Source organism: Ranitomeya imitator, chromosome 5, assembly GCF_032444005.1.
Source record: "Ranitomeya imitator isolate aRanImi1 chromosome 5, aRanImi1.pri, whole genome shotgun sequence".
Taxonomy (NCBI): domain Eukaryota; kingdom Metazoa; phylum Chordata; class Amphibia; order Anura; family Dendrobatidae; genus Ranitomeya; species Ranitomeya imitator.
Window position 1 is genome coordinate 480932176 of NC_091286.1, and position 24794 is coordinate 480956969.

The 24794-nt window shown below is 47.2% G+C and overlaps 1 protein-coding gene across 4 annotated transcripts in view; it reads right to left on the bottom strand.

Annotated features, from left to right (window-relative positions):
- SERPINI1 (serpin family I member 1) overlaps window positions 1-24794 on the bottom strand; it is a 59157-nt gene that overhangs the window by 31333 nt on the left and 3030 nt on the right. For 2 of the 4 annotated variants that reach the window (XM_069727385.1, XM_069727382.1), the window contains exon 2: window positions 2998-3260. In XM_069727385.1, coding sequence (XP_069583486.1) covers window positions 2998-3247 — 250 coding nt within the window. In that variant the 5' untranslated portion in view covers window positions 3248-3260. Of the gene's footprint in view, window positions 1-2997; window positions 3261-11724; window positions 11842-12170; window positions 12292-14183; window positions 14253-24794 lie in introns of those variants that run through there. The other 2 variants (XM_069727383.1, XM_069727384.1) reach the window with 2 other exon arrangements.

Sequence of the window (24794 nt, forward strand, 5' to 3'; positions counted from 1 at the left end):
GAATCTGTCAGCAGGCTTTTGCTTTTTAATCTGAAAGCAGTATAATGTAGAGAATCTGATTCCAGGGATGTATCACTTATTAGGCTGTGTGCTGTAGTTTCAATACAATAAGCGTTTTCTCAGCAGGAAGATATCATTGCCGGACTAGGTCTCACGTGCCAGACAGTCCAGATAATCTGTATAATCCCACCCCCACCACTAATTGGCAGTTTGATGACAATGTACAGTGTATACAGAAACCTGGCAATCAGTGGTGTGGGTGGGATTATACACAGCTCAGCATTCTGAGCACTGCTACAACTACAGCAGGGAAAACAGGGGTTCTATAAAAACTACATCAACTAGCCCAGTAAGTGATACGTCATTGTAATCAAGCTCTCTGCCCCTACATCATGCTGCACTCAGATTATATAGCAAAAACCTGCTGACAGATTCATTTTAATACTTTTAGTGGTCAGAGAGTTGTTCTTCTTTAATAGAACCCCCATATATAGCCATTGTTAAATGAGAACACTCATACCTACAGCTACTATTAATGAGAAATTAGAAACAAACTACATACAGTTTCATTATATCTTACGTTTACCGCTATAGGCCCATTCATAAAAGTAGTTAATCGTGTATGTGATAAGAGCAGAATAAACGATCTGTACAGGATAGCAGACAAGCATCGTATTTTTCGGACACGCTTTTTTTCCCCACCAGATTTGGGGAGAAAATGGGGGTGCGTCTTGTAGTTAGAATGTACTTACCAGTAGTGTGGAAGCAGCAGGAGTTGGCCGATTCTGCTGGCCATGGGCAGGGAAGAGGGGGTGTTCGGTGGTCTGATGCTCCAGGGTAATGACATGACTCCCATCCCAGCCTGGTGAGACAGTATTTGGTGGTGCGGGGGCTCTGCCAACATTTTGTGAAAGCGCGGAGCCCCCGCACATCCATTGCTGCAATGTGGCGGCACCACCGAATACTGCCGCACCAGTCTGGGATGGGAGTCGTATCATCGCCGGACCACCGAACATCCCCTGTGATTCCGCTCCACCAGCACTGCCGACCCTCCCTGGTAAGCCGAGTTTGGACTGTAAGACAGACCCCCATTTGACGCATTAATTTTTTTCCCTATTTTCCTTCTGAAAATTTTGGGTGAGTCTTATGGTCCGGTGCGTCTTATAGTCGGAAAAATACGGTATATACATTTGTCTAATAAATGTACAGTTATTAAATCACAACAAACATCGTTCACTGTATTCACACATGGATTAAATGTCAGATACTTGGCAGTGTAAGTATAAAAAAAGACATTGAATGAGCGAACAATGTCCAAAATCAATGAGAGAGCAACAATAATTTTTTTTTGCTCGCATATACAGTTTTGTGAAGTATGAACGTTCAGCCGGTCACCCCATTTACATCATTGCACAATGCGCCTTAAGCGGTCAAATCTTGACTACTATTAACTCATAAGCAAAGAATCCAGAGATCTGTATCAGATAGACGAACCACTGTAAAGATGTATTAAAAGGGTTGTACTGTCTACGGATCCAGTATGTCACACAAGCTCCACTGACATGAATAGACAGAGTTGCCATACAACACAACCTGTGGACAGGTGTTGTTCCCTTTCTGATAGGAAGCAGCCATGTTTGTCAAATTCTGGATAATGCCTTCAAAAAACTAATAAGCAAGCAATATTTAGATGATAATAAAAGTGTTCGAAGAGGGACAAATTTGGGCATATGTAATGTACAGTCGCGAGAAAAGCAAAGCTGAATTCTATGATTTTATATATTAGTGCATCATAAAAACTTTATAAAAAAATAAAATTAAAGACATCTGGTTCTTAGAAGGTCTTAAAACGAGATAAGTATAACCTCATATGAACAACACATGATAAATTAAACAGAAAAAGTGTGTAAAAAATTAATTACACCCTTTCTGCTTTGGCATTTTGTTGGTCTGGAGCACTAAAGCGTGTTAACACAGTGTCGATGAAGAAAAATATAAGCAATTAAAACAATTTGGAGTTCATCAAAATACAGTAATAAAAATGATTCAGAAGCGGAAAACATTCAGGGCAGTTCGCAATCTTCCCAGGTTTGGATGTCCCAGTAAATTCACCCCAACGTCAGACAATGCAATGCCCCCAAAAAAACAAGAGCTACAGCTCAGACACTAAAGGTCTCACATAACACTGTATGTTAAATGCACATCATCACAAACACGTCATATGAATTCTCAAGCACAGTGGTAGAGGGGCTTTTTTGTTGTCACAGGACCCGGGCACCTTGCACTCACCAAGTTGACTATGAATTCCTCTGTATGCTAAAATGTTCTAGAGTCATAAAGCCATCTATCTAAAGGCCAAAGCTTGGCCAGCAAAATAAAACCATAGTTACCTGCAAAACTAACATGAAGAGATTCTGGTAATCTATAGTAAACTTCATTGCATCAGTGACGACACATTGTCCAAGTCAAACGTCATCTTACCATTCAAATTTTAAAAAAGGTTTTCCGATTTCAGAAACCCCATATCCTCCGACTGAAGTTTGCTTTGAAAAAAACAAACAAACTGTGGCTTGCTCACACCCACCCACCCACCCGGATTCGGCGCGGAGTCTCCATCGCTACTCTCAGTGTCGGTTTTTGTCTGCAGTGCTTATGGCACTGCAGCCAATGAATTAGCTCAGCGGTTCATGCCATCAGCTCTGGCAGAGCCACCACGCTCACCTTCCTGGCTGGAGTGTGGTCAATGAGACGTCAGAGCTGCAGACAATAATAGACACTTGAAGCAACAGCGAAAACTTAGCGCTGGACCTGGAGAGAGCCAGTAAACAACGGATTGCTTTAAAAAAAAAGAAAGAAGAACAAACTGTGTCGGGGGACATGGGTATCCAAATCTGGGAAACCCTTTTAACCATGAACAAAATCCCAAACTAAAAGGGTCTCATATCTCATACATCGTAATCAGCTATGATCATAAAACATGTGCCATTGTGCATCTACCGTTCTTCAGCTTGTCGTATCCCAGGGCGTGTCGAATCTCTTTAAGACTGGCTCCACGCGCACCCAACTCCACCATTCCTACGGCAATAGCAATGCTCAGCGGGGAGAACAAGATGTTCTCATCTTCCTTTGTGGCTCGAAGTTCATGGTAGACCTTTACGGAGAACTCAGAGATGGTGTCATCATGGACGTTCAAGCTCAGCACTGTTGCCTGCACAGCAAGGAGTGATAGAAAGCCGAAGAGACGCATGCTTGAAAGAAACCTACAAAGAACAAAGAAGAGGGGTTACGGTGTATGAAGGATCAACACAAATCAATGAAGTATTACACAGCATTTATTAAACACTAGATGGTGGCCCAATTCTAACGCATCAGGTATTCTAGAATATGTATAGTAGTATATAGCACAGCCACATAGTAGACAGCACAGCCACATAGTAGACAGCACAGCCACATAGTATATGGCACAACCCACGTAACACAGACAGCCACGTAGTATATAGCACAACAACTTTGTATATATCAGCCACGTAGTATATAACACAGCCCACATAGTATATAGCAGCCACACCGTGTATAACAGCCCATGTAATATACAGCACAGCCCATGTAATATACAGCACAGCCCACGTAATATACAGCACAAAATATGCAATATACAGCACAGCCCACGCAGTACACAACACAGCCCACGCAGTACACAACACAGCCCACGCAGTATATAGCAGTGTGGGCACCATATCCCTGTTTTAAAAAAATTAAAATAAAAAATAATTATATACTCACCCTCCGGTGTCCACCGAAGCTGTCCCGATGCGCGCGATGCTGCCGCCAGCTTCTGTTCCCAGTGATGCATTGCAAAATTACCTCCGCTGCCGCTAGGAGGCTGACACTAAGTGAATACGGAAAAAAGGTTAGCTCCTCCTCCTGCAGTATATAGCTTCATGCTGGCTCCACCAGAACCAGTTCCGTGCAAAAGCAGGAGAAAATAATAATTAATACAAGGTACAACATGTGTAAAAAGAGATCCAAAGTGTCAACCAGAGCCATCAGGCCAAAGGGTGGGAGCTGGGTCTCCCAATGAGTGTCTCCGAGAAAAGGATTTTCTGGCGAGTACACAAAAATCCCTGTTTCTCCTTCACCTCATTGGGGGACACAGGACCATGGGACATCCAAAAGCAGTCCCTGGGTGGGAAAATTGACCCAACGGAATAAGCCCCAAATATCAACTGTTTACAGGTTTGCTACCTCCGCCTGCAGAACTTTCCTGCCCAGACTCGCCTCAGCTGAGGCCCGAGTGTGGACATTGTAGTGTTTTGAAAATGTATGTAGACTAGACCAGGTTGCAGCCTTGCAAACCTGTTCTGCCGATGCCTGGTGCCGAAGGGCCCAAGAGGCGCCCACTGACCGTGTGGAGTGCGCTCTGATCCCTGCTGGAATAGGCCGGCTTCTGACGCGATAGGATTCCCGAATCGCTGACCAAATCCACCTGGCTATCGCTGACTTTGAAGCCGCACATCCCTTTTTGTGACCCTCAGGGAGTGTGAACAGCGCATCTGTCTGGTGAAAAGGTGCTGTCCTTGATACATACCGCCTGAGAGCTCTCACTAGAGCCAAAGTGTGAAGGGCCTTTTCCACCCGGTGTATTGGTGCCGGACAAAATGAGGGCAAGACAATGTCCTCGTTAATGTGGAAGGAGGAAACGACCTTTGGGAGAAATGGAGGGGCTGGTCTCAGAACCACCATGTCCTTGTGAAAAGTCATATACGGAGCTCAGCAGGAAAGAGCAGCCAACTCAGAAACCCGTCTAATAGATGTTATCGCGACAAGAAAAACTACCTTCCATGAAAGGTGAGTTAACAAGACATCCTGTAGTGGTTCGAAAGGGGATTACTGTAGAACACCTAGGACAAGGTTAAGGTCCCAGGCGTCCAGGGGAGCTCTATAGGGCGGTACCACGTGGGAGACCCCCTGAATGAAAGTCTTCACCTGCAGATTGAAAGCAATCCTGCGCTGAAAAAGAACGGACAATGGCTGAGATCTGTCTCTTGAGGGAACTTGGCGCTAGACCAGAGTCCAGGCCTGCCTGAAGAAACTCCAAGATGTTAGGAATGGAAAAAAACAAGTTGGGGACGATCGTGATCTCTTCACCAAGAAAAAAAAAAAAAAGAAAAAAAAAAAAGACTTTCCAGGTGCGGTGATACACACCGAAGCGGTCTTTCGAGCGCTAATCATCGTGGTAACAACGTCCCGTGAGAACCCGGCCCGAGTCAGGACCCAGGCTTCAACGCCAAGTCCCTAAGTTTGGGTGGTAGATCGGACTCTAGCAAAGTAGATCCGGACGAACTGGCAGCTGCCAGGGAACATCGGCAACAAGTTGCATTAGCTCTGCGCCTCCACCAGAAGATGATGAAAGTGTCGCAAAGCCCCCTGAATTGCCCGTATTTCTAGGAGATTGATAGGAAGGCATGACTCCCGAGGCGACCAACTGCATCGTTTGGTGATGGAAAACAGCTCCCCAGCCAAGGAGACTGGCGTCGGTAGTGACCACCAGCCAATGGTCCGGGGGGGGGAAGGGTTTCCCCTGAAGAAGGGAAGAGCTCAGTGTCCACCAACTGAGTGCTTGCCTGACCTGGGTGGACAGACAGCATGGGTGGTCGAAAGAAAACGAACTCTTGTTCCGGGTTGCCAGCGGCGCATGCTGCAAGGAGCGGAGATGAAACTGGGCAAATGGAACAGCTTCCATTGACGCCACCATTTTTCCTAGGACCCTCATGCTGAAACGAATGGAATGAGGAATAGGCCGACGTTGTTCCTGGACTCCCAGAAGAATGGCTAGGACCTTGTCTCAAGGGAGAGTCACCAACCCTTGGGAGGTGTCCAAGATCATTCCTAAGAAGGAAATTTTCTGAGCTGGGACGAGAGAAGACTTCTGTAAATTTAAGAGCCACCCCAGGTGAGACAGCATTAGGTCCAAAATGAGCCAGACAGTTACGTCCTTTTTCGGAACCATGAACAGGTTTGAGTAGAACCCCTGGAATCTTTCGTTTTCTGGCCCAGGAATGATAACCCCATTGTGCCGGAGGGACTCGATGGCCTGAAAAAAGAAGTGGGCGTTTGCTGCTGTCTTGGGGGTACGGGAACGAAAAAAAACTATTTGGAGGCAGGGAGCAGAATTCTATTCTGTATCTGGAGGACACCAGATCTCTGACCCATGCGTTGTGAACGACGGAGAGCCAGATATCGCAAAAATAGAGCAAACGACCGCCTACTTTGTCAGTGTCGACCGGAAAGGGCCTCGAGTCACTTGGTTGAAAATCTGTGGGACCTGAATCCCTTAGATTTGAGCTGGTTTGTCCACAATGGGTTGGTCTTGTAAGAGATTTGACGATCTATGTCCCCCTGGGTGGGGCTGCCTGGGGCAGAGGGATTGGTTGTATTGGCCCATGCAGGCCTGCGAAAAGGCCAAAAACGCGTCTGTGGCTGGTGTCGAAAAGGTCGCCTTACCTTCTGTTGGGGAAGGAAGTTAGTTTTTCCGTCTGAGATAAGCTGGTCTAGCTTCTCACCGAATAGCCGGCCACTTTGATAGGGCAAAGTAGTAAGGGACTTTTTTGATGTACAGTCATGGCCTAAGGTATTGACACCCCTGCAATTCTGTCAGATAATACTCATTTTCTTCCTGAAAATGATTGCAAACACAAATTCTTTGGTATTATTATCTTCATTTAATTTGTCTTAAATGAAAAAAACACAAAAAGAATTGTCCTAAAGCCAAATTGGATATAATTCCACATCATACATAAAAAAGGTGGTGGACAAAAGTATTGGCACTGTTCGAAAAATCATGTGATGCTTCTCTAATTTGTGTAATTATCAGCACCTGTAACTTACCTGTGGCACCTAACAGGTGTTGGCAATAACTAAAATCACACTTGCAGCCAGTTGATATGGATTAAAGTTGACTCAACCTCTGTCCTGTGTCCTTGTGTGTACCACATTGAGCATGGAGAAAAGAAAGAAGACCAAAGAACTGTCTAAGGACTTGAGAAACCAAATTGTGAGGAAGCATGAGCAATCTCAAGGCTACAAGTCCATCTCCAAAGACCTGAATGTTCCTGTGTCTACCGTGTGCAGTGTCATCAAGAAGTTTAAAGCCCATGACACTGTGGCTAACCTCCCTAGATGTGGACGGAAAAGAAGAATTAACAAGAGATTTCAACGCAAGATTGTGCGGATGTTGGATAAAGAACCTCGACTAACATCCAAACAAGTTCAAGCTGCCCTGCAGTCCGAGGGTACAACAGTGTCAACCCGTACTATCCATCGGCGTCTGAATGAAAAGGGACTGTATGGTAGGAGACCCAGGAAGACCTCACTTCTTACCCCGAGACATAAAAAAGCCAGGCTGGAGTTTGCCAAAACTTACCTGAAAAAGCCTAAAACGTTTTGGAGAATGTTCTCTGGTCAGATGAAACAAAAGTAGAGCTTTTTGGGCAAAGGCATCAACAGAGTTTACAGGAGAAAAAAAAAAAAGAGGCATTCAAAGAAAAGAACACGGTCCCTACAGTCAAACATGGCGGAGGTTCCCTGATGTTTTGGGGTTGCTTTGCTGCCTCTGGCACTGGACTGCTTGACCGTGTGCATGGCATTATGAAGTCTGAACACTACCAACACATTTTGCAGCATAATGTAGGGCCCAGTGTGAGAAAGCTGGGTCTCCCTCAGAGGTCATGGGTCTTCCAGCAGGACAATGACCCAAAACACACTTCAAAAAGCACTAGAAAATGGTTTGAGAGAAAGCACTGGAGACTTCTAAGGTGGCCAGCAATGAGTCCAGACCTGAATCCCATAGAACATCTGTGGAGAGATCTAAAAATGGCAGTTTGGAGAAGGCACCCTTCAAATATCAGCGACCTGGAGCAGTTTGCCAAAGAAGAATGGTCTAAAATTCTAGCAGAGCATTGTAAGAAACTCATTGATGGTTACCGGAAGCGGTTGATCGCAGTTATAATGGCTAAAGGTTGTGCAACAAAGTATTAGGCTGAGGGTGCCAATACTTTTGTCTGGCCCATTTTTGGAGTTTTGTGTGAAATGATCAATATTTTGCTTTTTGCTTCATTCTCTTTTGTGTTTTTTCATTTAAGACAAATTAAATGAAGATAATAATACCAAAGAATTTGTGTTTGCAATCATTTTCAGGAAGAAAATGAGTATTATCCGACAGAATTGCAGGGGTGTCAATACTTTTGGCCATGACTGTAGAGTCTGCTCGCCATGTCCTCTGCTTGCCACAGGGCTCTCCTAATAGAAACAGCGTTTGCAAGCGCTGCGCAGTTAGCCGCATCCAGGGATGCGTTAACCAAATAATCCCTAGCTAAGGATATCTGGTTAGCAAGATCAGCGACCTCTGGTGGGAGGTCAGTTCCCAGCAGCGCCCTTTTTAGAGAGCCTGCCCAGGATACCATGGCTTTAGCCACCCATGTTGCATCGAAGGAGGGGGAGAGTGCTGAGCCCGATGCCTCGAATATCGAGCGAGCGAGGCTCTCTATCAGGCGATCAGTGGGATCCTTGATGGAGGATCCGTTTGGTAATGATAGCAGGGTTTGGAAGCCAAACGTGATACAGGCAGAACCACTGTGGGGGATTCCGCCCAGTTTTTGCGAAGATGCGAAGCAAAAGGGTATCTCGCTTCAAGCGCCTTTTGACCTGTAAACCGCTTGTCTGGCCGCTCTCTATGCCACCGCACTATGTCCTCGAACTTAGGATGACCACCGAACTTCCTATGGGGGTGTTTGGCCCGTTTAAATGACACCTTGTGACCTGTAGTAAGCGTAGGTTCCTCATCAATTTCCAGGGTTTGATTGACGGCCTCAATGAGACTATCGACTGTCTCCTGAGAACTATGTGCATCTACACTAAAAAGCCCATCAGAGTCAAAGTCTGAATTTTGCTCGCTGTCAACCTCGGGTGGGGGGTGTGTGTGTGGGGGGGGTGGAGGGGGGATGGGAGTGAGAGACGAATCTCATAGATGCCGAGGCGCCAGAGGGTCCGGGAGACACAGTATGGAATCTTTTCTGGCTACCTGTGTATGCTTTGAGTGAGAGCGGCCCCTGCAGGCCGACGAATCCTGTGGGACACAGGATCTCTCTGAACCAGGTGAGCTGTCCCTACCCCTGCTGGGGGCCTGAAGGGACTCAATTGCTTTAGCCAGAGATGCCGTGGACTGTGACAGACGAGGCCCACTCAGGAGGGCCAGGTACACTGGGATCAGTAGCGGCGGAGGGCTCCTGAGCGTGTTCGGGATCGCAGGCTTAGCATAATTGTTTATTCTGCGCTTGCGGGAAAGCAGTGTGACAGGAGGTACACGAAGCAAATAATACCGTATGGGTCTTGTTGGTCCTGCTAGACATGCTGTACCCCTGGCTAATATGGGCTGTATACTGCTGGGAGGCTGCTATAGCCTGAGAACTAAGTCAGATATAGGACTGCAGCGCTTACCCCAGGTCCTGTGCTGGTTAGAGAGCGATCTGCGGCTTGTCGGTGGTGCCCCTGTGTCCTGGATCTATGCAAATTCAAAAAGAGGCGCCTCTATGAGAAGTGCCCCCGGGAGGATGGAACTGCCGGAAATACGCGTGCTTGGGGGGAGGGTCCGCCGGAAGAACTAACATTAGGGGGCGGAGCCACCGTCCTGTGGCCTAATAGAGGCTGAAGCCGGGGAGTAGATCTTACGTCAGCGCAACCCGCGGGGGCATGCGAGGCCGCTGGTAGAAACGCTGCCGGAGACCCCTTCTTCGTATACTCATGCATGATGATTCAGGTCAGAGAGGAGGAGGGGCTGTAATATGGACAGTGCAGGCACCCTCAATCCATCCTCCCTTGTAAGGGATGAGGAGAGGGACCGTCCGCCTCCTTCCATCACCGCAGTGAACATGGGTGATGCAGTGGGGACCGCAAGGACCAAATGTGGGCCTCTGTGCAGCCTAGGGTTTCACTACCTCAGGGTGGAAAGGGCTGTGTCCGGCAAAATAATGTTCCAAATCGCAGGAGAAGATACGTGGAGGTGACACTCCACGTGCTCGCCTGTTGTTGGTTTGGGAAGATCGGACCCTTTCAATAGGGTCCGTTGCCCCTGTCTCATCTTCGTAGGAAAAAGAAAAAAAGGATGGTCTGAAAAAGCAGACCAGTGTGCCTCCTACAGACACTAAGCATGAAATGGTTCTGGTGGTGCCAGCAAGAGGATATATACTGCAGGAGGAGGAGCTAACTTTTTTTGTATTCACTTAGTGTCAGCCTCCTAGCGGCAGCAGGATACACCCATGGTCCTATGTCCCCCAAATGAAGTGAAGGAGAAAAAAAAACACAACTAGTGATGAGCGAACCCGAACAGTAAAGTTCGGGATCCGCACCCAATATCTACTGTTTGGGTACGGACCCAGAACACGGACTTCTCCAGGAAGTTCTTTTTACTGTTCGGGTTCGGTACCTCGAACATCAAGCGTTTCCCATGCGGTCATCCAAAAACACCAGCAGATACTAGATGGTGGCCAGATTCTAACGCATCGGGTATTCTAGAATATGCATGTCCACGTAGTATATTGCCCAGCGACGTAAGATATTGGCCAGTCAGGTAGTATATTGCCCAGCCACGGAATATATTGCCCAGTCACGTAGTATATTGCCCAGCCACGTAGTATAGAGACTTAAAAAAAAAAAAAAAAAAAAAAAACACACCATATACTCACCTTCCGATGAAGTCCTGCTATACTCACCATCCGCGGCCTTTCCCGCTCCTCGCCACGCTCCCGGGACCGCTCCATTGCAAGCGGCAGCTTCCGGTCCCGGGGCTGGTGTGAGCAGGACCTATGATGACGTCGCGGTCACATGACCATGACGTCACTGCAGATCCTTGTCGCACACCAACCCTGGGACCGGAAACTGCCGCTTGCAATGGAGAGGTCCTGGGAGCGTGGTGAGAAGCGGGAAAGGCGGCGGATGGTGAGTATAGCAGGTTTTTTGTTTTTTTTAAATTATTTTTAACATGACATTTTTACTATTGATGCTGCATAGGCAGCATCAATAGTAAATAGTTGGGGACACACAGGGTTAATAGCAGCGGTAACAGAGTGCGTTACACCGCGGGCCGTTGCCGCTGCCATTAACCCTGTGTGAGCGGTGAGTGGAAGGGATTACGGAGCGGGCGCCGGGCAGTGAGTGCAGGGGAGTAGGGGAGGGACTAATCGGACTGTGGCCGTCGCTGATTGGTCCCGGCAGCCATGACAGGCAGCTGCCGAGACCAATCAGCGAATGAATAACCGTGACAGAAGGACAGACAGAGACAGACGGAAGTGACCCTTAGACAATTATGTAGTAGATATATCTATATCCAGGGAAGGGACAATGAAAAAAAAAAAAAACACAACAAACTAAAGAATATGATTGGTTATTGAAGACAAAATACAGAAAAGCTATGTGGGCCACAAACCCAACATTTCCCCATCATCCAAAGATAACAATCCCACTGTAATGTCTGGTGGGAGCAGCATCATTATGTGGTAACTTCTTCATTGCCAGGGACTGGAAAACTGCTCAGGACTAAAGGAAAGATTGATGGCAGACAATACAGGACTATGCTGGAAGAAAATCTCTTCAATCAGATCTGTTACTAGGTTTCACAATTTAAACTTTCTAAATATGTAGATACAATACCGGGGAAAAGTTTTGACACACCTGTTCATGAAGTGGTCCTACTTGTTCTTCCTGGAATGTGCACATTCTAGATTCAGCCTTAAAGAGGACCTTTCACCAAATTTTTCATGTTGAACAGAACCCAGGATGTAATCGGGGCTGCAAAGAGGAATAATTTCGCAGAGATATTGCAGAGAAAAGCTTTTGTCCCCAAAGTTCAAGTAGGTGTTTTCACTGGTGATGTGCACTTCTTCTCACTGTATGTGTAGTTATCTGATAACACCCATGTAGACTAACAAAAGATAACTCATTAGGTGCCAACAATTTTGATTGCTATAACGCAACGGAGAAGCAAAATAAAGCCGAATGCTGTAGATAAGCCCCTGATACCAGTGGCCTCAGCTCGTATATGATTTTGGGGATGACAGATTCCCTTTAATATTTACAAAAATGAGCTGGCAGTGGCCCTCCTCAGCACCAGGACTCACCCTCCATGACACCCAGGTGAACTTTTTGCTGTAGGCGGATGACCTCGTGCTGTTATCACCAATTGAGAAAGGCCTTCGAGATCATCGGAAAATCCTAGAGACCTTCAGCAACACATGGGCACTGCAAATCAACCAGAAGAAAACTAATATCATGGTGTTCCAGAAAAGAAAGCAGAAACCTACTGGCCATCCTACCTTTATGATAGACAACCGTTCACTTACAGAAACCCACAGGTACACCTACCTGGGACTAGAACTCAGCCAGTCAGAGACCTTCAAGCAAGCCATAGAGTTACTAAAAGACAAGGCATCCAAAGCCTTCTATGCCATCAGAAGACGTCTGTACCATCTCAACGCACCAGTAACCGTCTGGCTAAAAATCTTTGACTCCATCATTGCCCCAATCCTTCTGTACGGCAGTGAGGTCTGGGGCTCAGTCTCATACCCAAACTGGATAAAGTGGGACGATGGGCCAACTGAAATATTCCACCTAGAGTTCTGCAAGCATCTTCTTCAAGTCCATAGGAGCACATCAAACAGCGCCTGCCGAGCAGAGCTGGGCAGATTCCAACTACACATTGCAATAAAGAAGGAGCTGTCATTCAAGGCTCATCTACAAAGTAGCAGTCCCAGCTTCTACCATCACAAAGCCTTGTCAAAGCAAAGAGAAAAAAAAGAGACACACACAAAACCGGGGATCACCAAGGAAAGGGAAATAGTACTTATGATATAGTAATCAATTTTATTATAGTCAAAACGAGACACATCACACAGTTAAAAACATTTAAAAACCATAGTAGTACATCCCCAAATGGGGAATATCCCCCCCCCCCCCCAAGACCAAAAGAAGGCTTATACCGAAAAAAGTCATACAAATGTAATATCACAAGTACATACAGATGTAAAACAGATGGCTTGATATACACGTGCAGAATATATACCACTGCTCTAAGAACAGGACTATAATAGTTGCCCTATAGGCATATAATTGTTATGGCCATAACAGATAAAAGATAAAGCTCCCAAGAGTAATTAGTCTGGTACACCACCTAATATTTTATACGCAGGGCATGTATTGCCCAGACAAAACATATACCAGTCACATGCGGTCAGATACAATTTGTCAATGCAGTAGACAATGTCATATGATCAGTCAGTCCAATACTAGTATATATAGAGGCACCCTATATGCTATATGAACCTGATATATTAAAGTGCTATATGCAAAGTGATCTAAATCTGTAGTATGGAATGAAGGACAATACCTAAACCCCACAATCTACTTGTGATATTACATTTGTATAACTTTTTTCGGTATAAGCCTTCTTTTGGTCTTGGGGGGGTATTCCCCATTTGGGGATGTACTACTATGGTTTTTAAATGTTTTTAACTGTGTGATGTGTCTCGTTTTGACTATAATAAAATTGATTACTATATCATAAAGTACTATTTCCCTTTCCTTGGTGATCCTTGGTTTTGTGTATGTCTCTTTTTTCTCTTTGCTTTGACATTACTTCCGTTTGACATACTCCGGGTGGATCCCAGTTTGTTATAAGTACGATGGTGCCCTCCACCCCCCCTGTCTTCCATCACAAAGCCTTCCTACACCGGGAAGCCTCCCAACAAAAAGTACACAAAGCCAGTCTGACCAAGCCATCAACCTACATGGCCTGACAAAAGGTGAAATCCAGAAGATGGTACACAAAGTCAAAGAGAAATATCTCAGCATCTGGAGGAACGACATAAAAAAAATCCCAGAAACTGACGATATACCAGAACCTACAGAGCGAAACAAACCCATATGTAGAGAAACTAGAAAACCCCAAAGAGCGACAGATCCTGAGCAGATACAGACTGAGCGCCCACAGCCTACTCATCGAATCCGGACGGCACTGACAGAACTACAAGCCCCGAGAGAGCAGACTCTGCCAGCAGTGCCCCCAGGAGGCCGTAGAGGAGGAGGCCCACTTCCTGCTGAGGTGCCCCAAATACTCCGCAGTGAGGGACACTCACCTCAAGAGACTGTCTGATCTCCTCCCAGACTTCACCTCCATGGAGGAGGAAGAGAAACTGCCGATAATACTGGGGGAAGAGGAAAATGCAGCGGAATATGTCAGTGCCTGCCACAAAATAAGAGGAGCCTGAAATGTCATGGACTCCTGTACCCCACCCTGGACATGTATCTATCCCCCGACTAAAGAGCCTGATATGTCATGGACTTCTATACCCCACCCTAAACATGTCCCGTATCCTCTAAAAGGAGCCTGATATATCCTGGACCTCTATATGCCTCCCTACCCCACCCCCCTATCCCCCTATTTTTACCATATGCTTTGGCAATGTTAACATGCACTAAAGGTACCGTCACACTAAGCGACGCTGCAGCGATACCGACAACGATGTCGATCGCTGCAGCGTCGCTGTTTGGTCGCTGGAGAGCTGTCACACAGACAGCTCTCCAGCGACCAACGATCCCGAAGTCCCCGGTAACCAGGGTAAACATCGGGTAACTAAGCGCAGGGCCGCGCTTAGTAACCCGATGTTTACCCTGGTTACCAGCGTAAAAGTACAAAAAACAAACACTACATACTTACCTACCGCTGTCTGTCCCCGGCGCTCTGCTTCTCTGCACTCCTCCTGTACTGGCTGTGAGCACAGCGGCCGGAAAGCAGAGCGGTGACGTCACCGCTCTGCTTTCCGGCTGACCGACGCTCACAGTCAGTGCAGGAGGAGTGCAGAGAAGCAGAGCGCCGGGGACAGACAGCGGTAGGTAAGTATGTAGTGTTTGTTTTTTGTACTTTTACGCTGGTAACCAGGGTAAACATCGGGTTACTAAGCGCGGCCCTGCGCTTAGTTACCCGATGTTTACCCTGGTTACCAGTGAAGACATCGCTGGATCGGTGTCACACACGCCGATCCAGCGATGTCAGCGGGAGATCCAGCGACAAAATAAAGTTCTGGACTTTCTTTAGCGACCAACGATCTCCCAGCAGGGGCCTGATCGTTGGTCGCTGTCACACATAACGATTTCCTTAACGATATCGTTGCTACGTCACAAAAAGCAACGATATCGTTAAGTGTGACGGTACCTTTAGTCCTGCCAATAAAGCTAATTTGAATTGAATTGAGAGAAAACCAGAGCGGAAAAACAGAGTGAAAGAGAAGAGAGAAAAAGAAGAGAGAAAGAGCAAAAGAGAGAGGGAAAGAAAACAAGCAGATGAGAAAGGGCACTAATATGTTTGTTTGTCCTTATGATACACCGAGCGCCTAAACTTGGTGTGAATAGTCATTCTGTGCTGACAGAATCCCTTTAAGGCACACATGTCAAAATCTGGCCCATGAGACATATCTGGCCTGCAGGGTGATTATACACTGCTCAAAAAAATAAATGGAACACTTAAACAACAGACTATAACTCCAAGTAAATCAAACTTCTGTGAAATCAAACTGTTCACTTAAGAAGCAACACTGTTTGACAATCAATTTCACATGCTGTTGTGCAAATGGAATAGACAACAGATGGAAATTATTGGCAATTATCAAGACACACTCAATAAAAAAGTGGTTCTGCAGGTGGGGACCACAGACCACATCTCAGTACCAATGCTTTCTGGCTGATGTTTTGGTCACTTTTGAATGTTGGTTGTGCTTTCACACTTGTGGTAGCATGAGACGGACTCTACAACCCAGACAAGTGGCTCAGGTAGTGCAGCTCATCCAGGATGGCACATCAATGCAAGCTGTGGCAAGGTTTGCTGTGTCTGTCAGCGTAGTGTCCAAAGACTGAAGGCGCTACCAGGAGACAGGCCAGTACACCAGGAGACGTGGAGGGGGGCGTAGGAGGGCAACAACCCAGCAGCAGGACCGCTACCTCAGCCTTTGCGCAAGGAGGAACAGGAGGAGCACTGCCAGAGCCCTGCAAAATGACCTCCATGACGATGGTATGAGTGCCCGACGTCCACAGATGGGGGCTGTGCTCACAGCCCAACACCATGCAGGACGCTTGGCATTTGCCACAGAACACAACGATTGGAAAATACGCCACTGGCGCCCTGTGCTCTTCACAGATGAAAGCAGATCACACTGAGCACACGTGACAGAGTCTGGAGACGCCGTGGAGAGTGATCTGCTGCCTGCAACATCCTTCAGCATGACACACAACTGTTTAAAAAGATTCAGTGGATGAATACACACATATGGACCCGAGAACACAGGAATTACTATACTATACTGTATAAATGTTATATTGAATACCAAATTTGGCTGACATAGGAGTCCAAAAGCACTGTTTGCAAAGTGAAATATATTGAATTATATAACATTGATTAACATTCAAGAAAGCTTTGCTCAATATATAAGGTAGCCCTTTCTGAGGAACCCTAAAGAAAAAAAAAATTCTTTGTATGCTCTGGATATTTATCCATTTTTTATATGTTTATGGCATGGGTATAGTAATCCCTGTGTTCTCAGGTCCATATGTGTGTATTCATCCACTGAATCTTTTTAAACAGTTTGGTGTCAATATTTGTTAAACAAAATTTTTTTTTTAATTTATAATTGGCATATGCTTTAGTTTATTTGTAGGTATGTTATTTTGGAAGCGCCATTTGTGACTAGGTCATTTCTTTTTGGTTATATCCTTCAGCATGACTGCTTTAGCAGTGGGTCAGCAATGGTGTGGGGTGGCATTTCTTTGGAGGGCCGCACAGCCCTCCATGAGTTTGCCAGAGGTAGCCTGACTGCCATTAGGTACCGAGACGAGATCCTCAGACCCCTTGTGAGACCATATGCTGGTGCGGTTGGCCCTGGTTCCTCCTAATGCAGGACAATGCCAGACCTCATGTGGCTGGAGTGTGTCAGCAGTTCCTGCAAGATGAAAGCATTGAAGCTGTGGACTGGTCCTCCCATTCACCAGACCTGAATCCGCTTGAACACATCTGGGACATCATGTCGCGCACCATCCACCAACGTCATGTTGCACCACAGGCTGTCCAGGAGTTGGCAGATGCTTTAGTCCAGGTCTGGGAGGAGAACCCTCCGGAGACCATCCACTGCCTCATCAGGAGCATGCCCATGAGTTGCAGGGAGGTCGTACAGGCACGTGGAGGCCACACACACTACTGAGCATCATGTCCTTGTCTTGAGGCATTTCCACTGAAGTTGGATCAGCCTGTAACTTCATTTTCCACTTTGATTTTGAGCATCATTCCAACTCCAGCTCTCCGTGGGATATTAGTTGTGATTTACATTGATCATTTTAGGTTTCATTGTTCTCAACGCATTCTACAACTGGAATATTTCATTCAGTGATATCTAGGATGTGGGATTTTAGTGCTCCCTAGTTTTTTGAGCAGTGTATTTGGCCTGTAAAGATGGCACTGCCCACGAGGTGGGCACCACATGTTTAACTTTATCAGCAGCCTGTATGCTATGCCAACACAGTTTAAAGTAATGATGGATGAGACAGCTGTCCGCTAACGTTGTGTCTGCCATCATTCTCCCTCTGCGTTTGACTAAGCCCAGCGGGCGCAATGATGTCGCTATTTCGCGCCCACTGTGCCTAGCATTGAAGAGCTACAAAAAAATTGCTGCTGAAACAGGAGCTGGGGGGGGAAATCAAGGAGAGGGGACTATTTTTTTCCATATCATTATACCGCACGGAGGGCTATGCGGGGCCCATTATTCTGTGTGGAGGTCTATGCGGGGCCCACTAATCTGTGTGGAGGGCTATGTGAGAGCCATTATTATCCGGTGCTGAGACCAGGAGGTCATGTGAGGTAAAGCATGCAATATCCATACTCCTGGCCACGTTCACACATGTGAATTGAGCAAGACCAAGCAAGTCTAGTTAGAACGTGGCCAGAAGTATGCATACTGCATAATTGCCGTCACATAAACGCCCAGAGCTCGTACTGTGCATGTTGTGAGGATTCACTAGTCTGCAGTCACACACAGAGTGACTACAGACTTTCATGCCAAACTTGGACAATCCCTTTAAGGTGGTTATATACTTTCAATAGCTGTTAGCCAGCCATTCATACAACTGCTATTTCTCCGGCTTGGCAAACACGTACGGGCCCAGCTTGGAGGCGCTTCCCTGTGTTCTCAATGTAAGTAAGCAGCTGTAAGTGGCATAATTCACCAGAGAATGTTAGCCCCCACGCGTGAACCCAGAAGAAATACAGCGGGGGTCTCATAGCCTCATAGACCCTATAGGTTTTAATATGACAATTTTTCTATGGGTCATTTAGAGGTCAGGTCAGTCAGATGAGGTGAGGAGAAACTGGTTTTATCCAGTTCCTTCTGGTCTGCCTGGCGCCCAATTTTAACTGTTTTGATTGGTTATTGAAGTGCTGGGCGCCCAGATATTTGTGTATGTTCTGCCTGGCGCCCAATTTTAACTGTTTTGATTGGTTATTGAAGTGCTGGGCGCCCAAATATTTGTGTATAAAAACCCTGGTTTCAGGGGATTTAGTCATTCTGCTGGTGAAGAAGAAAAGAAGAAGCCCGCCCTCCCTCCCCCTTTTTTAATGTTTGTAATGCACTGCACTGTCGTGTAGTTTAATTGTGGGAAAATCACCCATGTATGGGTGGATTGGTTTATTGGAGTAATATGGAATTTGAGTTTTAATTGAAGTATTTATTTATTGGTATTTATTTATTTAACTTATGTAACCCTGAATAAACTACACGGCCATTTTTATCCAAATTCTTTAGTGTTTGTGTTTTCTTTGTATGAATGGGTTTTGTGAGGCCATGGAAGAGTTGGGAGCTGGCCCTCTACATGCCCAGGCCGTATTTTCCCAAACATCATCTATTGGGAATAGCCAGCATGCAGGTCACACCGAGGTTCTGACCCACTTACACTCCTACACAAACACAGCAATGGTCTGGCCAATCTCTCTCATGTGTATGGGGTCCTTTCCTCCACGAGAGGAATGAAACGTTCCTGAAAACTGACAACACAGCATAGCCAGAAGCGGGAATACAAATCCATTTCCAAACCTGATGACAACAGAATGCTTCATTTCAGAATCTCACTATTTGTGCCATAAACTTCAAAACACAGAGACTGGAATAATAGGAGGCTGCAAATCACATTTTCAGCGTATTATCTGTTAGTCGGCATCTGGGACAACCAGACGGTTGGATGATGAAGTCGGAAGCGTTCTCATTAGCCTATATGCTTATGCCTTATGGGCGCTGCTGTGCAGCTGGAGAAATTGATGTGCCGCCAGCAGTAGGTGCAGGGGGATTAGCATACATAAGGGGCTGCGGGGTATGGCTGGCCCCCGGCGCTGGACCAGAGCTCTACTTTATGAGCAGCGTATTCTGGAAATGCCAACTATCTCTAATACAAAAACTGGGCAGCAAATGATATGTACAGAATGTCTACATCGCCCATCTCAGCGGTCAGTGTACGGCCCCACTGACACTGCAGACAGGTGCAGCACCCCCCACGTCCAGGCCAGCTGCACTTCCTCCATTGGACTTCCTCGCCCAGCCACAGCAGATGGTGCCATTTCACTGTGGTGTGTACTTTACCCCGTGTGTGCCAGCAGTAGTGCCCGGCAGATTACCACTTCATTACTCGCTGTTTGTATATAGAATTTTGCAATGTTTACTCTCTGGAAAGCTAATAGTCTCCACCAGAAGCAATCACCGAGAGCAAAGATAAGAGAACTGGCAGGACTAAATGTATACGATTATTTACCCAGCGGCACTGACAGTACATTGCACAGAGGGTGCCGCAAGAGGCCAAAATGAAAACCACACAAGTGGTTCCGAGCGTTTCCTCCTAAAATGTATCACATCGAGCATATTCCTATATTAGACCTGTACTGGAGAACGCGTGTCAACAGCCACTGAAGCCCCCACAGGCGCCGTCAGACGTCTTGGTAGAAAAGCTTCCAAGTCATACAGTAATATGTCACAGGCCCCCGTATCATGCAGATACGTCATTTCGGAATCTAGATAAGCTGACGGACACTCAATAAGGGAAGCAGGGGCACCAGACTCCGCTGCGGCACCAGACTCCGCTGCGGCACCAGACTCCGCTGCGGCACCAGACTCCGCTGCGGCACCAGACTCCGCTGCGGCACCAGACTCCGCTGCGGCACCAGACTCCGCTGCGGCACCAGACTCCGCTGCGGCACCAGACTCCGCTGCGGCACCAGACTCCGCTGCGGCACCAGACTCCGCTGCGGCACCAGACTCCGCTGCGGCACCAGACTCCGCTGCGGCACCAGACTCCGCTGCGGCACCAGACTCCGCTGCGGCACCAGACTCCGCTGCGGCACCAGACTCCGCTGCGGCACCAGACTCCGCTGCGGCACCAGACTCCGCTGCGGCACCAGACTCCGCTGCGGCACCAGACTCCGCTGCGGCACCAGACTCCGCTGCGGCACCAGACTCCGCTGCGGCACCAGACTCCGCTGCGGCACCAGACTCCGCTGCGGCACCAGACTCCGCTGCGGCACCAGACTCCGCTGCGGCACCAGACTCCGCTGCGGCACCAGACTCCGCTGCGGCACCAGACTCCGCTGCGGCACCAGACTCCGCTGCGGCACCAGACTCCGCTGCGGCACCAGACTCCGCTGCGGCACCAGACTCCGCTGCGGCACCAGACTCCGCTGCGGCACCAGACTCCGCTGCGGCACCAGACTCCGCTGCGGCACCAGACTCCGCTGCGGCACCAGACTCCGCTGCGGCACCAGACTCCGCTGCGGCACCAGACTCCGCTGCGGCACCAGACTCCGCTGCGGCACCAGACTCCGCTGCGGCACCAGACTCCGCTGCGGCACCAGACTCCGCTGCGGCACCAGACTCCGCTGCGGCACCAGACTCCGCTATACATTCTGGTTTTGTTTTTTATTAGTCAGTGAGAGTCTGAATTTTGATCCACAGAGTGAAGGAACCACAGGGTAATTCAGACTGATCTTGCCAATAAAAAAGCAAATAAGAAAAAAGACGTGTGTCCCTGGAACTTAGCCATATCCGCTCTTTTCCTTCTACTGTCTGGCTTTAAGACAACTGGCTGCAGCAGGAGCCTCCCCCCTTTGGCTGATCAGAGGCCCCACCCACTGATTAAACCCCACCCTACAGATGTGCAGCAGTCTAGTGTGTAACAGATTATCTGGACACCCTGTGTTCTCGGCAGGGGTTTTGCAAGTTATAGGATGAAGGCCCTGCGCTTAGTTACCCGATGTTTACCCTGGTTACCGGCATCGTTGGTCGCTGGAGAGCGGTCTGTGTGACAGCTCTCCAGCGACCAAACAGCGACGCTGCAGCAATCCGGATCGTTGTCGGTATCGCTGCAGCGTCGCTTAATGTGAAGGGGCCTTTAGGAAACTGCAGAAGCTCCTGCAGATGGATAAACAGCAGGGGTAATCTATGAATGGTCTCTCAGATCAGGGTTCCTTTAAAGCAAGGGTGGGGAACCTCAGGCCCCAGGGCCATTTACGGCCCTTGTTTACCTTTTATCAGGCCCCCGGGCAGATTCTCAGGGACCGCATTCTTGGGCAGGGAGCTGTATTTTGATAAAAAAAAGTGCAACCTAAAACCTAGCGAGCATGGCCTGCCCCAGGCATGGCGGACTGGGCGTCACATTGCAGAACTGGCATCCAGCATCACCATGTAAGCTGGACACAGGATATCCAATGGCATTACATAGTAATTTCCAATGCCCCTGAACAATAAAGCGGCAGAACACTTCCCTGGCCAGCTCCTGTACTGTACCCGCTACTATTCTGTATCTCCAAAAAAACTGGAAAACTGAGGAGTAAAGGTAAGGCTGATGTGTAACAAGTACTGACGTATTTAATGCTGTCAGTGTGGTAAACATGGAGGAAATTGGGAGCAACGACGACAGCACAACTGTGACAAGACAACAGGAAAGTTGTCACTTGTGGGAACGTCCACAGCACTTGCTCTCCAGGCGCAGCGTTACTCTGCCACTTCTGAGCACAGCGTCCTTATGAGATATGACAGGACCACACAGCGCGGAGGGGAAGCAGAAGCGCGAGCACAATCCCTCCGACACCACAACATTAACTCCTGGTAACGTGCCAGCTTCTCTTTATTCTTGTTCTATCATTTATTATTCCAAAGCCTCCAGCAACTAAAAAAGTGACAGAAAATGGTATAAGGCAAAAAGATAGTATGGGGCGGTAATAAAGCTGGACATGATCAGTAAGAGGATAAGGTAAAAGGAGAGTATGGGGCGGTAATAAAGCTGGACATGATCAGTAAGGGGAGAAGGTAAAAGGAGAGTATGGGGCGGTAATAAAGCTGGACATGATCAGTAAGAGGATAAGGTAAAAGGTGAGTATGGGGCGGTAATAAAGCTGGAGATGATCAGTAAGAGGAGAAGGTAAAAGGAGAGTATGGGGCGGTAATAAAGCTGGATATGATCAGTAAGAGGAGAAGGCAAAAGGAGAGTATGGGGCGGTAATAAAGCTGGATATGATCAGTAAGAGGAGAAGGTAAAAGGAGAGTATGGGGCGGTAATAAAGCTGGATATGATCAGTAAGGGGAGAAGGTAAAAGGAGAGTATGGGGCGGTAATAAAGCTGGACATGATCAGTAAGAGGAGAAGGTAAAAGGAGAGTATGGGGCGGTAATAAAGCTGGACATGATCAGTAAGAGGAGAAGGTAAAAGGAGAGTATGGGGCGGTAATAAAGCTGGACATGATCAGTAAGAGGATAAGGTAAAAGGAGAGTATGGGGCGGTAATAAAGCTGGATATGATCAGTAAGGGGAGAAGGTAAAAGGAGAGTATGGGGCGGTAATAAAGCTGGACATGATCAGTAAGAGGAGAAGGTAAAAGGAGAGTATGGGGCGGTAATAAAGCTGGACATGATCAGTAAGAGGATAAGGTAAAAGGAGAGTATGGGGCGGTAATAAAGCTGGATATGATCAGTAAGGGGAGAAGGTAAAAGGAGAGTATGGGGCGGTAATAAAGCTGGACATGATCAGTAAGAGGAGAAGGTAAAAGGAGAGTATGGGGCGGTAATAAAGCTGGACATGATCAGTAAGAGGATAAGGTAAAAGGAGAGTATGGGGCGGTAATAAAGCTGGACGTGATCAGTAAGAGGATAAAGCAAAAGGAGAGTATGGGGCGGTAATAAAGCTGGATATGATCAGTAAAGGTACCTTCACACTGAGCAACTTTACAACGAGAATGACAACGATCCGTGACGTTGCAGCGTCCTGGATAGCGATCTCGTTGTGTTTGACACGCAGCAGCGATCAGGATCCTGCTGTGGCATCGCTGGTCGGAGCTAGAAGTCCAGAACTTTATTTGGTCGTCAGATCAGCGTGTATCATCGTGTTTGACAGCAAAAGCAACGATGCCTGCAATGATTTACATGGAGCTAACGACCTGTGACGACCTGTGAGAATGATAAGCGAGTAACCCTTACGTCACTGGATCGCTCCTGCATTGTTCTGGAGCTGCTGTGTTTGACGTCTCTACAGCGACCTAAACAGCGACGCTCCAGTGATCTGCTCGTTGTCTATATCGCTGCAGCGTCGCTGAGTGTGAAGGTACCTTAAGAGGATAAGGTAAAAGGATAGTATGGGGCGGTAATAAAGCTGAATATGATCAGTAAGAGGATAAGGTAAAAGGAGAGTATGGGGCGGTAATAAAGCTGGATATGATCAGTAAGAGGATAAGGCAAAAGGAGAGTATGGGGCGGTAATAAAGCTGGATATGATCAGTAAGGGGATAAGGTAAAAGGAGAGTATGGGGCGGTAATAAAGCTGGACATGATCAGTAAGAGGATAAGGTAAAAGGAGAGTATGGGGCGGTAATAAAGCTGGATATGATCAGTAAGAGGAGAAGGTAAAAGGAGAGTATGGGGCGGTAATAAAGCTGGACATGATCAGTAAGAGGAGAAGGTAAAAGGAGAGTATGGGGCGGTAATAAAGCTGGACATGATCAGTAAGAGGAGAAGGTAAAAGGAGAGTATGGGGCGGTAATAAAGCTGGACATGATCAGTAAGAGGATAAGGTAAAAGGAGAGTATGGGGCGGTAATAAAGCTGCATGTGATCAGTAAGAGGAGAAGGTAAAAGGAGAGTATGGGGCGGTAATAAAGGTGGATGTGATCAGTAAGAGGCTCCCATTACATTAACGTTGTGGAAATATTGAGGAATTTGTTTAATTGTTTAAGCAAAGAATCAAATAAGTAAATAGTAATAATTAGCGATGAGCGAGTATACTCGTTACTCGAGATTTCCCGAGAATGCTCGGGGGTCTTCCGAGTATTTTGTAGTGCTCGGAGATTTTGATTTCATCGCCTCAGCTGAATGATTTACATCTGTTAGCCTGCTTGATTACATGTGGGGGTTCCCTAGCAACCAGGCAACCCCCACATGTACTTATGCTGGCTAACAGATGTAAATCATTCAGCTGAGGCGATGAAATCAAAATCTCCGAGCACTACAAAATACTCGGAAGACCCCCGAGCATTCTCGGGAAATCTCGAGTAACGAGTATACTCGCTCATCACTAGTAATAAGACAACAGTGAGGACAATGCAGGATACACGGAGTCCGATCTCAGCCCTATGTTAATGGTGTGGGAATTTTCTATTTTCTGTAGAAACTGATATTTTGAGCTGC